Here is a 16,088-nt window from a genome sequence, read left to right as displayed (position 1 = left end):
AGGTTACGACCTACGCTTCAACGTGCTTTCATAAAATTTTATAAACTTCTTAATGGCATCGAATAAGTACACGTATACGAGTATAAATAATAATAACGATGGGACGAGTAAACATTCTACATACATTTCTGAAAATTTTTAATCGTCGTTGCGATTATCCGACAAAATCAAACTTTATTGCGAGAGGTGTCTGAAATTGCTCGACGACCGAACTGCGAATTATTTCGCAGTCGATTTCAAGTTTCGCTCTGGAAGCAATCGTTCGTTGCGCATGGTCCTTTCGGACATAAATCTTAAAAATAAAATGGAAAAGGAAAGAGAAGAGAAGAGCGAACGAAAGGGAGAAAACGAATATGTATATACTCGGATCGTATAAAAGTCCATTATCGAAGGAACTATATGCGTTACGTGCCGGTTCGAGCACCGAAACGTCGATTAAATTCGATCAACAAGATGGACCGATTAAAAATGTATACTTATTTATCACGCGCGACCTATTTTCCAGAGGACTCGTTATACCTTTTAACGGTTTTTCATTTATTGACACGTATCGTTTTCAACGTTGCCATTTGCCGCATATGTAGATATACGTACAGCGAAAACGTCATTTAGAGAAAACTATCGATAGCTGTGAGAAGCCGAGTCTTACCGGAATGTGGGAATCCACGTTCTGCGTCGAATCTCTCGGGCATAAACATGATCTACGGTCTGAAAATTACTCCGAGAGGATCATCGCTTTATAGAATACGATCCCGTTTCCGTGAGAACACGATATAACTCCGCGAAGTCTCAATGGTTTTCGCTTCAACGATGCGCTATCTTCATTAAGCTTCTCTCCATCTTGCTCGAAACAGCCAACCGGATGGATTCGATGGTTGTTTCCGTACTTTCTGACGATGAATCGGTAATTTGTTTTAAAACATATCTTTCTCCTTGCGATAAAAATTCAAAACTTTTTCTTATTGCTCTACGTTCTGCGATTTTACTCGATACGGAATAAAAAATTCATACAGAGGTAGGTTTTGCGAGATAAAGGTGGCTGTTGTAACGATTTAATTAATACATCCATTCGACCGTGCTTCATTCGTCCTCTCTCCCTTTTCTGCCTCTTCCCGCATCGATACGTACAACGTGTATATAAACGAAAGTTACGATGTCTCCCTCCCCACCCCTCCTCTCTCTCTCTCTCTCTCTGTATAAATACACAATTCCATAATATTTTTAATTATCTCCTACTCACTCCCTCCCTCCCCTCCCTTTTTTCCCGGCTAATGGAAGGAAACGAGTCGTTGACGAACGAAGCTCGTTATATAATGGTTATATCGACACAATTCGGCTGGATGGATTTACGCTTCAAAACTGCCCCTATAACGCACGCCTATTTATTCGATCCAACGGATTAGACTTTGATTAATCGAACGGAAAATTAGATCAGTTTTCAAAGAGACGGAATAATAACGGAGTCTCGATAAAATCAAAAATCGAAACGTCCCTCGATCGATTTTCCTTTTCTCTTTCTTTCCACGCTCGGTGATTTTTCTTGCCTATCTTCTTCGCGACAATCTTTTAATTCAATTACGGTTGGACGGAGACTCTCTCTCTCTCATCGTCCAACTCTCTCGCGGCTGGAATTCGTAGCCCAAATTGAAATCGATCCGACGACTGACTCGCACTTTGCATCCCCACGGGATGAACGTCGAGAGATAAAGAGGGTTGGTACTTGGATTCGAAGGAAAAACGGCCACCGCCGACGATATCCACCTTCGGGGATTTCTTTCATATTACTACTCCGTATCCTCGAACGAGACCTTATGGCAGCAGTTTCCTCGTCAGGAAGTAACGAGAAAAGAAACACAACGTACTGCTCACGATTGATTTCCTACCAAGCTCTACGAAGGCAAAAAAAAGGAGAGAGAGAGAGGGGGGGGGGTAGATTTCTTCCTCGGCGAGTATCCGCTTTTACTCGTTTTAAAGAAGAGAGAGAGAGAGAGGCAAAAAGCTGGTAGCTTATCAATAAAACGAAGCCATCGTTAATCTTAAAGCTTGACGTTTCGAATCGCGAAAAAATGCGGAGCCTATCGTTCCACCGTCGACGTTTCGTTTAGTTTTGAATCGACGTGCTTCGTCGAAACGTTGAAGGTTTCGTTGAAAAAAGCTTTGGGAAAGGTCGCGATTCCGTTTGGAAAAAAAATTCAAATTCGAACGCCACGGCCGTGATTTAATTCCTTTTAATTCGCGGCATTTTGTGAAGCGAAATAACAGAAAAAGGCTAACAGCGATCGATATTCGAAGGAGATAGGCGAGAGGGTGGACAACACCCGATGGACGGGGAAATGCGGGACAGGCGTATCGATAAAAATTTACATAACACTCGCGACGTCGCTCGCGAACGCAATGCCGATTGGCCCACCGGGATATCAGATTTTGATCGACCTACCGGTTTACCGGGATCGACCGAATTAAAATCGTTTATCCTCTAGCCAAGATCGATCGTCGATTGAGAACATCGACGTGTGGTAAAGCCATTTCGCATTGCTTATTGTCGTTGGGTAATATTGTTTTCGATAAACAATATCTATATATTTATCTACATTTATCTATATTCGATGGAAATATAAATTTTGATGAATACTACGTTGAAGACTGTGCGAACGCGAGTCGGAATAGCATCGTGGGAAAAAGTCCCGTTGCCGTTGGCTCGTATGGAAGTTTTAATGGAATCGAATTTCATTCGGGCGAGAATCATTAGCCAGTTTATCCTCCAACAGCGAAATCAATGGCATACAATGAGCTTACCCGCCAACCACCGTCGCTTCGCGCCGTATAACCGTGTAAGTGCGAGCGCGAACACGTGTTCTGAATGCGTCGTTTGGCACGAATAATCGCTCGATCGGAAAACAGACGTTTCGATAATCGACGTACCGTCCTTCTAGCTACATACGTGTTTTCGAGCGAGCTCTGCGATCGACCCCACGATCGACCCCACGATCGACCCTACGATTTGTTCGAAAGGACGCCGTCTCGTCCGTCCGATCGCCCGAATCGACGGACGAAAGCGACCGGAGCGACCGATTTTGCTCTCTTCTTCGCAGGGTCCTTCGATTCCTTCGTTCCCTTCAATTTGCGATTGATCCTTCGCTCGTACCGACTCGATTCTAATATTGTGCATTAAAAGTATCTCCGCTGGACCGATTCTATGCCGATGCTTTCTAACGAAATGTCTCTCTCTCTCTCTCCTTCGGGAAAACGTTTGCGTGCCGTTCGATCGAGGGAGAGTTCGACTCGTCGAAAAAACAAATTTCTCGGTACTGTTTATCCATCGATATCAGATACGCTGCGAGGGCGGACGATTGATTCGCAGAAACTCGGCAAATACGCGTCATGCGAATTTCCGCCGTTACGAGCTACTAGAAAGGATTCAATTAACCAATTCCGGACGTTCCTTTTAGCGCGAGCTTTGAACGAGTCGTGTTCCCCGCCCCCTTACCCTCCCCTATCCCGCTCTTTCAGTCTCGCCTCAGGGATTTCCCCGACAATTTTATTTCTCGGCTCTTTCTCGCGGACGTTGTACGTGGATACGTACGTTCCTCTATAAACAGCCTTTAGAGAAAGCACCTCGACAACTTTATTATACGTGTGATTGATTTTAGATTTCCTAGGTGCGATTAGAAAAAGAAGAAAAGGAAATCCCCAAAAGCAATTACTTTTCCGAGAATCTTCCGTTACCGTGCGCGCAGACGCTGTCGACGGATACGGGAAAGAAAACGGAGAAGGTCTTCGATTGTCGTCGCAAAAATACGACGTTCGCTTATTTCATTCGATTCTCCGTGGCTTTCTGCCGGTTCTCATTCTCGTCGGCCGAGAAAAAAATCTCTATGCCGTGCCGTTTCGGGAAAATTTTAATTAGCCGGTAAAAGCTTTAAGCCGATGGGACCACGGAGCGCACTTTTAATTACGATGCCGTGACTTCTCGAAATATTTTCGCGACCGTACGTCGGAGGAGCAACTTTCTCCGTTTTCTCTGTTCGCTCCGTTGAGAGAAACTCGACGGGCGCGTCTCTAGCTCGTGCCCGCGCTCATCGGGTAACCGCATAATAATCTTTCTCGACCGCTCTCTTTCTCCCGACGAAACGAAAATACGGAATATGTACTGATAATGGATGCGACAGTACGAAATATATTGTCCCTATATTTTTTAACTTTTTCTCACAGAATATATTATATACGCGTAGCCGGGATATCCGTGTACCTACGTAGGTGTATAAAAATACGATCTGCAAAAAAAAGAAGAAAGAGGGGAAAAAAGGAAAGTTTATTCCATTTATCGATTCGCCCTCGATTCTACCATATCTCTCGTCTTTTCGAATCGCGAAATAATAAAATATAACCGAATACATTTTCAGAATGTTTCCACCCCCTCGAAAACGAACGAATAAAACGAACGTTCGTTCTTCTTCGACGAACGTTCGCGTCTCGATCTGGCATCCTATGCGGTGGCCTAGGTTTTGAGTTAACTATGTATGTACATCGAGCTCGATACCGAATACCAGACATGGAGGTCTCCATGCGGATTTGACGATAACCTCGGCTCCGCCACGAAGCAATCAGAGGCAGTCGGATTATGTGGCATTTATCCACGTTCGCTGATTCGGCGAGGTAAAACCCCCAAGTAAGAGAGAGCGAGAGTGGAACTCGCCAAAGGGAGAAGATATTCGTCGTTGCGCGAGGACGGAGGATCGAGGAAGGAGAGGAGGAAAGGAGAAAGAAAAAGGAAAGACTCTGCCTGATACGGATGAGAAAAAAAGCTTGATCGATCAAACTGATTATTCCGACGAATTCTTCTTCCATATCTTTTCCGTTAAAGGACGGTTGTAACAAAATGTTACGATAACTAACAAGTTACGATATACACCAAGAATCGATATGTTTTTAACGGGTAGCAAGCTCGGACTCGTCCGTTGACTCGCCGACGAATCGTCCACACATTTTTCACTAGGAGTCACGATCTCGCGTCAAATCGGTACATTCGCGCCTCTGTGCGTGCGCGTGTGCACCTATGCAAATACGCGCGTGTGTGTATATATATATATATATATATATATACGTGCGTATATAATATATGATATATACGGTATACGCTGGGCCAACAGTGACCGCCGTAATGATCATTTCTGCATAAAGGAACGAATCGATTAATCAAAATTTAATTACTCCATTGTTCGAGAGACGAACGCGAGCGATAGGGACGATACTAAATGCCTGGTGCTCTTTCGATATAGTGCAACGCGAACGTTATTTATCGTGGCATCGTGATTACGTAGATGAAACTGAAAATTGTGAGGGAAAATCGATCACCGGCAAACGATGATGTATCCAGAGAAAAAAATTTTCTCCGTCTTTAATCGCTTTTTTCGCTCAATTTCTTTCGAGGACCGATATCGATATCGTATTGAATTTCTCCGAGACAAGGAGCATCTGTTTCATATTACGTGCAATTTCATTACTTCGCATATAGAAATAGAGGATAGAATTTGCTATACCACGGATTTAATTACTTTCGGTCGAGCGAAATCTTGAGAAACTCTAACGTACCGTAAACGGGAGATGACTCGCATATACGAACAGAGAGACAGACAGAGAGGGAGAGAGAAAGGGTAGGAAGTTGAACGACAAAACTCTACAAGTGTGCCGTCGGAACGTTTATGCTCGCGCTACTTCGAAGGTAAGTACAAACTCGACTTGGAAAATTCTTAGCAGACGGCAATATCCGGATTCGATCGAAGAATTCGGTCCGCGTTACCGTAAACATCCACGAGATATTGTTCTTTTTTTTTTCTTTACTCCTCCCAGTTTACTTTTTTTTCATCTTGTCCTTTCTCCCCTCTTTTTACTTCTTAAAACGAAGAGGGAAGGAAGACCATACACGAGGCATCGTCTCGCACGATTTCGAAGGCAGACGAGATCCGATCGTCGCAAACTTTTCGCATTAATAATTCCCTACCACGATCCGAATTATAAATCAGATTTCTACGGTATCCTTCCTATGAGGAATGCTCCAAAGTCTTGCGGCTTTCGAAAGACACGTACGATCCTCCGTAAATTTCTTTTACGAGAGTGGAAAACTTTCTCCGTCTCCTCTTCTTACTTTTTTCTCTTTTTCTATACACATACTTTTTTTTCATCCCTTTACATAGATACGAAAAACAATCGCATCGAAACGAAACATCTTCCTGTGCCTACTTCGTATTTCCTTTGAAAAATAAAAGTTTCGAGCGAAAGCAATCGTAATTCGTTTCGTTGTACAAGCGCACAACAAGCGTTTCGATATAATTTACATCGAAAGTGGTGACCGAAAAGGCGAATCGCTGAAAGGCCACGGAGAGTGCCTTTCGTCGAAAGGACGAGAAGAGTTCGCGGTTGGCTTAAACATGCAAACGCGATTTTTCCAAATCGTCGTAATTCTCGACGAAAGTGCGAGAGTAGAGCGAGGCTACGTGCTGCAGCTGTTGCGAGCTGAAAGCAAACAGGGTGCATGGAAACGAATAAACTATGACAGGGTGCATGGAAGCTAGCAGCCATTCGCTGGCAAAGAAGAGAGGGCGAGAGAGAGACGCAGCTACAAACTTTCCTCTCGCATATAAACTCGTTTCAGCGGACTCGATCCAGTCCGACGACTCTGCTTGCTTCTCTGTATCTCTCTTCTACGAATGACGTCATAAAATAGAAATTCTACCGCAAAAAGGATAAATCGAGGAAAAAGGTTAATCGTTCGAAGAATCTCCACCGGCCGATCGACCGACCACGAACCTTTCGTCCGACATATTCCAAGCATCCAGAGGGAGCGAACTAATTCTGTCTTACGTCGATCGATTAGCGGTGCGAAGTTAAATTATGGAAAATCGATCGTTATGTTAGTCCTTCCGTGTACCTCGCCCGACGACATAATTATCGTGGAAAAGCATAGAAGCGATCGCGACGGTGAGGAGGAACTTCATCGACCGGTGCTTGACCTAAGAAAGCGTTAACCGAGAATCTTCGAAATCAAAAGGAGAGAGAGAGAGAGAGAGAGAGAGAGAGAGAGAGAGAGAGAGACAGATCAGACGTCGCGATCGACCTACTCGTCTTATTTTCCTAACAACGTCCTATCGATCGCTGGATCGTTGTAGCAGCTTTCTCGTAAAACCGTCGAGAAACGTAAAAAAGTGCCAAACTGTTTTATAGCGGATCGATTTGAATTTATTCACTGTAAGGACATTTATCGTTTCTATCACGTTGTTATCACGTACGAGTACCATCTTTTCGAGTGTATACACGCACCTGTGACTTTGATATCTTCGATTCGCACACATACCCGCGGATTACGATACAAAGTAGAAAAGCGTGAAACCGATAGTTTTGTCAGCGTAATCGTGCATTCGAGTGTAAATATGTACGTGCGCTCGTAGAGAGAGAGGATCTATGACCGACATAAGTCGAATAGAACGCTACGTGATAGTGCAATAAAAATACATCATCGCAGATTTTTCTTTTTCTTTTTTTTTTCCTCTAAAGAGAATTCGACTTGTAACGCGGCAAAGGAATAAAAACGATGGAATATCAATTGGTAGGAAAGTCCGTAGATCGGTAAATGGTTTCCTCGGCACGTCCTCGTTACGATTAAATTGACAAAACGATCGAGATACAACATCGCGCATTGTAAAACAATTACAATCCGAACGAAAATCGATTTTGCAAACAAGCAAATACATAAACTTGGCATTTGATAAATTCTATCGGAAATCGAAAAAACGATCGATCGAACTCGATTAATTTTATTTTAACGAAGTTTGTACGCTTTGTCTTTCTGCTTCATCCTCTAGCACGGTTATGGCTGGTCTTTGATGGTTACTCGATCGAGCAAGTTGAAAGAAAAGTCGTTGTTGCCAAGAGAATGTACGTTCGCGACTGTCCCTCTTTCGTTCGCCGGTATAAAGATGTATCTGTCGCTCGACGAAAAAAGAGGCTACGTGAATTATAATAGAAATCCGTACTTTTAGAAAAGCTTTTAAAGGATTACTGCAGTCGGTCGTTAACATCTTTCACTTATTTACGAACGAAAGCGGAGATGACTGCACTCCACTGGCTTTGTATTCCAACAGGTGCTGCTGCTGTGTATCGCGGTGAAAAGCTCGGACCTCGCCTTCTCATAAACAAGTAATTCTCTTTTAGACTTTCAAATCGGCAGTGATAGCTCTTACTTTGTACTCCCGTGCGCACTGCCATTTTTAAATTTTTATGGAATTCTCTTAAACGCTCGTCGAGACGGTTACCAGCTGGATAACCGTCGTTTAATCGCCGAATGACTCGAGTGGAAAATAAAAAAGTGGAAGCATCCTGTCGTCGTAAAATATGTAAAAATCTCACGCGCGTCGACGTTGAACGATCCGACGTAAGACGAACGAAAATTGTATTCGGAAAGGAAAGTAGCGTGACTGGAAACGATCTTTCGACGATACTAGGAAGAAAGACTAGTGTTTCCAGTTGGAATTCACGGGATTCGAACTCGTGAACTTTCGAACTCTTCGTCCTAACGAAATAGCAAGACAACGCCCGTAGCTCTTTCCCTTTTCTCCCTCCTCTCCTCCTCCCGCCTCTCCCTTTCTCTCACGCCCCCGTTTCTGTTCAGCGATAGAAGCGTGTCCATTTCATCAGGAGCGACTCCGTCGAGGGAGAACGACGCGACACGCTCCATTTAATGGCATCGTACCGTGAGACAAAAGAAAAACTTTGCTTCTCTTCCTCGCGAATAGGGCCGCCCTTTATCGGTTTCGACGTCACAACGGCATTAAATGAATGAGATCGAGAGAGATAGAAAGAATAGAAGGAATAGAACGAGATGACACGCGCTTCCTCGAATTTCTAAATTCTCAAGTCTCCTTGCGTTTTCATTTGATCCGTCTTCATAACGGTATCATTTTCCTACGACCATTGTTTTGCCAGCACGCGCCGCTCTGTCGAGTTCAATCGAACTTCTAAAAGACTTTCGGCACCGAGCGAGGCAAGCTCGGTGCTTTGCGACTCGCGGATCCAAAAGGAACTTCCGGTTCCATCCTGACGTAATCCGATGGACTTTTTTCGCGACGACGACGACGACGACGACGACGAAAAAAAAAGAAAAAGAAAGAGGAACAGTCTTTCGGAAAACTGAAACCTCCATAGAATCGAAGCTTTCGCGAATTTTACGAAGCGTACTAGTTTCTTCCGTCGCTTCTTCCTGGTGAGTCGACCTTTTCGATTTTCCTTTCTCGCTTTGCCTTTCGTTCGTGCCACTTTTACTTTTCCATCAGAGCTTTGGCCAACTTCCTCGAGTTCTACTTTGGGAGAATTTTTTGACCTCTTTTTTCCATTATTTTTATATCTCTTATTTTTTATCGACAATTACGTATTACAAAAATATTAAAAGAGGAAGCTTGCGAGAAATGGTTTTCTTAGGAGCAACTAGTTCGTTCGTTATTTTAACCGTCGATCGTCTTATTATTTTTTCTTTGGACGAACGAATCTTGGTTAACAGAAACAACGAGGTGCGAAAAGAAGTAGATTTTAACGCAGTCTCCGTCGAGCTACCGTCGTTCGCGATGTTTCCTGAGAACACATCCAAGATGAGACGCCGAGTGCTTTCCCTCTTTCGTCCTTTCTATCTCTTAAGCAAGCGACGAAGAAAAAGAGAACCGTCGAGAGAAAGAAAAAAAATGGAAAAAAAGCCCGATGCTACCTGCTTCGTCACGCTACGAAAATATTTGCGGAATCAATAAAATATTTTCTAGCCGAATGTCCAACGTTATTAAATCTCTGTCGCATCCCTTACAAATAAGTTCGCCACTGTACATTCCTAACGCTCTGCGTGATACTGTAAGAAGAGAGAAAGAAAAGAAAGCACACCCTGGCCTTTTAACTCCAAGCCGAAATTGGCTGATACTTGTTTGTAAGATAAATTCCTAATATCATAAACGAGAAAGAGATGTATGATGGTATCATATAAATTCAATTAAACGTTAAAATATATTTGAAAGCGTGAAAAAAGTTTCGTTCGCGATTGAATTAAAAATCAAAGTTGGCTCTTATTAAGAGTAACTAAACCAAACGGTATATAGTTTCGTCTTTTACGATATAAATGATGGGAGTCGTAAAGAGGATATGTATGTACGCTTTAAGGCGAGTTACCGTAAAATATGTATACATTTTTAGGATACCAACTCGGCTTGTTTGTGCCGCTTTAGAAACTTTATGATAGTCGTAAAAGGCGAGGCGGATGGTAATACGCGATAAAGCGGCAGCTCGTATTCGCCAAGTTCTTTCCGTATTTAGACTCGGATAGCACGTAGAAACAAAAAGTACAACGACGAAGAACAACGAGCGTGATTTTATCGGGCGACGAATCGGCCTGTCCGTCCGCGATGTTCAAAATGCAATTTGCATCGACGACGAATGCCCGTGGAAATTACAAATGCGCTCTGATTAGAGCGAACTTTTCCAAGCGTTCGTTCGTTCGGCCGTCCATTCGTTCGTTGGTTCGTTCGTTCGTTCGTTCGTTCGTTCGTTCGTTCGTTCGTTCGTTGGTCGGTCGTTCGTTCGTTGGCCCATAGAAACGGGAGAGAGAAGAAAGAAGAGATGGAGATATACCTAACGCGCGTAGGATGGGTGTGCGTACTTGTGTGGGTGTGTATATATATATATAAAGGGAGGGAGAGAAATGGACGACGAGAGAAAATGCAAAAAGATTTACTTCGGCTAATTGCATGAGATATGCGATTGTTTCATGCATATTCAGCGGACGGGACTCGGGAGGTGGGAACGGCCGATCGTCGTTTCTTCTTCGAGAGAAATGTCTTTCCTTCCTCTTTCCGTGTCTTTCTTCTCCGCGTGTACGGTCCGACGAAGAGCACGTGGTTGAAAAGACAAAAGTAGTACGGATCTCTTGTGAAAATATCTCGAATACGAGGAAACGCGCGGATCGTTAAATTCGTTAAGATCGTGCTAAACCGCGAAGGTACGGTGCTTCGTATCAATTAAAATTCAGTCGGCGCGGCTCGTTGAAATTAATCGTTCGGCGACGAGAGAAAAAATAACAGTGAAGAGAAGGATGAAAGAGAAAGGGTAAGAGAAAGAGACGTCATCATAGACTAGTATCGATCCCGAAGTAAACCCGGACGTGAATAACGATTTCATGAAATTCAAAGACTCCTCCGATCGTTGACAGCGAAAGAAATAATCACCTTACCGGGGACGAACGGAAAAATACAGTCGATGAAATTTCTATCCTTCTTCTTGCAAACAACGAAGAACGTGAGCGACGACGAATTCGAACGACGATGATCATCCCGCTCGATAACCGTCAAAATTATCACACGTTCGATAATCGTTCGCACGAACCTAAACCATAAACGGACCGATGAACGTATAGATTCGGTCTATCGCGTAAGATCTAGCCCGTAAAATTTCATCGCGGAAGAAAACGGAATAATTAAAATGCCCTAATTTCAAAAATTGGTCGAATAATAATGACACTTTTTGGTCCAGGTTACCTTCTTTTTTTCCTTTTCCACGTTGTACTTTATATTAACGTAACGTCACACTGTCTAACATAATTCTTTCCCTCGCAAATGAACTATGATTAAAATGCATAGACCGCGATGGTTTCACACGAAACAAAGCGAGAATATACGTCGACGTAGTACGAACGCAAGCGCGCAACGGAGTTAACGTTTGTCCCAAAATCATGACTTAAAAAATATGCGGAGACACGAATGGCGGTTCGGAAAATGCGCGCGTGCGTACTCGAATTAGCTCGAATAACGACGACCGAAACTTTATGAAACGAAACGGATTAACTTGGCAAAAGAGTCTCGTAAGCGGGACGTTTGATAACGATTTCAAAAAAAAGAAAAAGAAAAAAAAGGGAAAAAAGAAAAAAGGAAAATAGAAAAGAATACTTTGGACATAACGTATCTTCGACGAAGGAAAGGAATTACGCGAAATCATTTTAGGATCGATTAAAAAAACAACGTTACGTTGACGACGTAAGATCTTGCGCGAAAAAAAAAAAAAAAGAAAAAGTACGTTCGTTCCTTCGGGGGGAAAGGAAGGAATTAGTATCGATATCGGTACCGCTAATCGAAAATTTGAAAAAGTTCGCTTCTCTCGATTACCTCGGTTCCAAGTTCGCCGAATTAGAGAGGAAAGATCGATAGGTGGTCGATCGTTCGATCGGTCGACAGTCGAAGCGTCCAAAGAACGAGATTGGTGCACGAATTCTCCCTTATGCACTTGTTGTACGCGCCCCCGCGCGAGCTAATCCCCGATATATCTGCACAGGTAAGCGAAGCTGAAAGATCGGCGTTCGTCTCGCGCGATACGTACGTACGATGGAGCGCGAAAGAAAGCCATGTACGTCGAGCAGTAATGAGAACGTGAACGCAAGCGTCGCGATGACTTCTTATCGTTTAGACCGATAAACGCAAAACGCGAATACGACGAAACAGCGTATCGCGGATCGATCGACAGACCGGACTCTAATGACGTTTTGCGTTAAAAGTCGAAAAACGATTTGATCTTTTCTAATCGATCTTGATCTTCTTTTAAGCCGACGAACTCCAGGAGATTACTCTTAGAAGAAGAAACAAAATTTCGATGTTACACCAGACTGATGCGTTTCCGCCATCAACAAATTATTTCCGCGATGATCGTCGAAGGAATCAAAACGCCATACGCTCGGACGATTAAAAATTTACTTTAAGATCGGTGATCTTCGAACCCGAAGTTTCGTTCGAAAATGCGAAAAGTCCTGCTTCTGCCTCTCGTGAAATAGTTTTACTAATAAAAAAATTCTTTCAACTTTGATAAACGATTCCTGAAACTTATTCGATACGTATCTCGTTGCTCCTTCGAATTTCCATCGGTGAATTTTCTATCAACGCTAGCCCGTATCAAGCAAAACCCTTCCACTCGACCCTCCTCTCCCTTTTCCCATCCATCCAAACATCGCGAGGATGATTGATAGCGAAAAAAGTGGGTTGCTGCTAGCTACATTTTTTACTAGTGTTTGTTTCTCTTTTTTCTCTCTTTTCCCAAATGTGTATTTCTCTCTTTCTCCCCCCTCCCTCTCTCAAACATTATACCGACTCGTACAAAGTCACAAAACGAATGCTAAATTTCGTTTGACATAGAAGCTCCACCGCGAGTCCGATTACGGTCGATTCGGCGAAATAACGTAAGGGAAAGCTTCGATGTTTACGAACGAAAAATCTATCGAATTACGCGGTACCATCGTGCCTCGGCTATCGTTTATCTTATATGATACAAAATAAATATAACATCGATGTCATATTACAAATATAACACTTAGCTATATACAACGGACGGTAGCGGGATATTACATCTCTTACGCGGTAACTGACGGAGAAACGTCCGACGATCGGAACGGATTAAACGCAGATCTAATCTGCGGCACGAACGCTCGTATTTTTCCTAACGATAAGATCGATACGAGTAGTCGACGAATTTAAATCGAACTTGGTCCGTGGCAGATCCAATAAAAAGAAAAAAAGCCAAACGATACAACTATACGCGGACGTATAATTCTACGATGCGATCTGCAACGCATATTGAAATCACGAGATTTCGATCTATTTGAAACTTCGTCTTCCAGTGCGGAAAATATGTTTCGTTTGTCGTGCAGCGACAGAAATGCGCGCCTTGACGAAAAGACGAAAAACGTTTTTACCTCCGTTCCGTGTACGGTAAGGAAAAAGTATGAGGAATTAAATGGAATAAATCTAAACGATCTAGACGTATGTGGGACTCACCTGCTAAAAACACCGTCTGCACGAGAAACAAGAGAGATCGTCGACGGTGCATCATTGCGATCCTTGTCCGAAGGCTCTACATGAAAGGACTTTTCTTAGAAAAAAAATCTCGAGATCTAAATCGATCCAGTTTCTTCTATTCCTCTTGCTATCCTCTTTCTTAAATAAATTAATCGCTTTTTCTTCCAAGCGTAAATCCTTTAGCACGCGTCTCCACGTGGCGGAGTCGTGCTGTAAATTTTCCTGTGCTTAGCGTCGCAATTTTTTCAAACTTTGTATCAACTAATAAGGAAAACAACGAGTTTCTTCCTCGTCGAAGATTAACTCGAATAAGACGTCAGCGTTGGTCGTTCTTCCGAACGTCGAATGTCGAACGAACGAACGAACGAACGAACGAACGAACGAACGAACGAACGAACGAACGAACGAACGAACGAACGAACGAACGAACGATCGAACGAGCGAACGAACGAACGAACGAACGAACGAACGAACGAACGGACGAACGGACGAACGAACGAACGAACGAACGAACGAACGAACGAACGGACGGACGGACGAACGAACGGACGAACGAACGAACGGACGAACAAACGAACGAATAAAGGAGAAAGAGAGAGAGAGAAAAGGAAGGAAGGAACGAGCTTTGCGAGAGAAAACGAAGACAAGCTGCGCGAGCGAAGTCTCGCCTTCGACTGGCGCGCTCCGACGTTTCCGACCCCTCTGATGACCGCGACGAACCACCTCTACCCCTGTCCTCCTGGACCAATCTCCTATCCCTCCTCCATACACCTTCTTCGTTGTCTACTAATTTGCGATTTAGTACGAATCGCAGGCGCGCGCCACCTTGCCAAAAGGACAATAAATTCATCGGCTAGACTTATGGTTTTGTTATAGTACGCGCGCGCATAGCACGTACACACACTTCCTAATCGAGTCTAGACGCCCGATAGACGGGTGTTCAAATCTCTTGCTTATCGGACGCTTCGATCCTATGATCTTTCTTAATTCTCGTGTAACGCGTTTATGCGCGATCTTACGACAGTTTTTTCATTTATTTCTCTTTACTCGTTAAGAGTATTCCTACGAAAAGAGTATTCTTTTCTCGAAAATTTTATACCAAAGACGAAAATATTATTACGAAAGATATTTGTTCGATTTTAATTTCGCATCTCAAAATAATCTAACGCAATAAGACCGATAATATAATTTGCGCGCAGCGATAATTGCAAAATTAACGGGGCAAAGCTTACCCAGTCACTTTATCTAATCGATCGAATTAATACGATCGAACTCGAACAGTGAAAGAGAATTTCGGACTCGTCGTTGCAATTATTAAACAGATCTATTTAACTAGATTATTTACCTTTTGATAATGATAATCACCGTCGATAAAAACTTCCATCTTCTCTTACTCGTCGTTTCCAGCTTGACGTCCTTGTTAATTCTGAAAGATATAAGTACGCATGTACATACGCGTCCGATTTCTTACGTTGTATAAATTAGATTATTTGTCTAATTTGTAATAGATTACTTTTGCCAATTCGTCGGCTACTCCAGGATTCGATTCGTATTATCTAATATCTTTTACGTGTATACGTGCACACAAAATCGGTTATAATACGTCTTTCGATGCTTCGATCGCGAGTAAAGATATAGGTTATATCCGCTCGAAATATATTCCATGTACGTAAATAATAATTAAGGAATGAGAAACGAGATTTGATCGAGTAAATTTTCATCCCGATAAAAGACTGATATCCGTAATTTCTTACGCATGATTTATCACGAAAGATAAGCTTGTTCCGTTACGACACATCCTTTCTATCTACGGAAGCGAATTTCAATGATGCTTTTTGATTAATTAAGAGCGACGCGATGATTATTATGATAATTATAACAAACGAATGTTTGATAACGTTCGAACGATAGATTGGAAATTTTCAAACGTAATAATCGCTCGATCTTACCTATAGTCTTCCTCGCATGATAGCAGACGGTATATTGGCGCGAACGGCGTATCTAACGAACAACCGGAAATGTCATGGCGAATAATATTGGTCGAATGTAAATATATAATGTATATTCTTTCGAAGAAATAAACGAATGAGAAAGTCGAAATAAAAAATTTTACTGCCATTTATTATTTTTTTATCTTTTCTGGGTAAATATTTATAAAACGATAAAGAGATAGTGGTAGAGAATATGGAAAGGATTTGCCCGCGCTACGATCGTTTCTTCGTTGAA

At 42.7% G+C, this 16,088-nt stretch overlaps 1 protein-coding gene across 1 annotated transcript in view; it reads right to left on the bottom strand.

Annotated features, from left to right (window-relative positions):
- LOC127071221 (hemicentin-2) overlaps positions 1-14,549 on the bottom strand; it is a 79,137-nt gene extending 64,588 nt beyond the window's left edge. Inside the window, exon 1 of the mRNA XM_051010258.1 lies at positions 13,842-14,549. Within this exon, the coding sequence (XP_050866215.1) occupies positions 13,842-13,896 (55 nt within the window). The 5' untranslated portion in view covers positions 13,897-14,549. The remainder of the gene's footprint in view (positions 1-13,841) is intronic.
- Positions 14,550-16,088: the final 1,539 nt, after the last annotated feature.

The sequence above is a fragment of the Vespula vulgaris genome, chromosome 21 (assembly GCF_905475345.1).
Source record: "Vespula vulgaris chromosome 21, iyVesVulg1.1, whole genome shotgun sequence".
In the NCBI taxonomy this organism is placed as follows: Eukaryota; Metazoa; Arthropoda; class Insecta; order Hymenoptera; family Vespidae; genus Vespula; species Vespula vulgaris.
The sequence above is the reverse complement of the archived record's forward strand: the minus strand, read 5'-3'. Positions and strand labels throughout refer to the sequence as shown.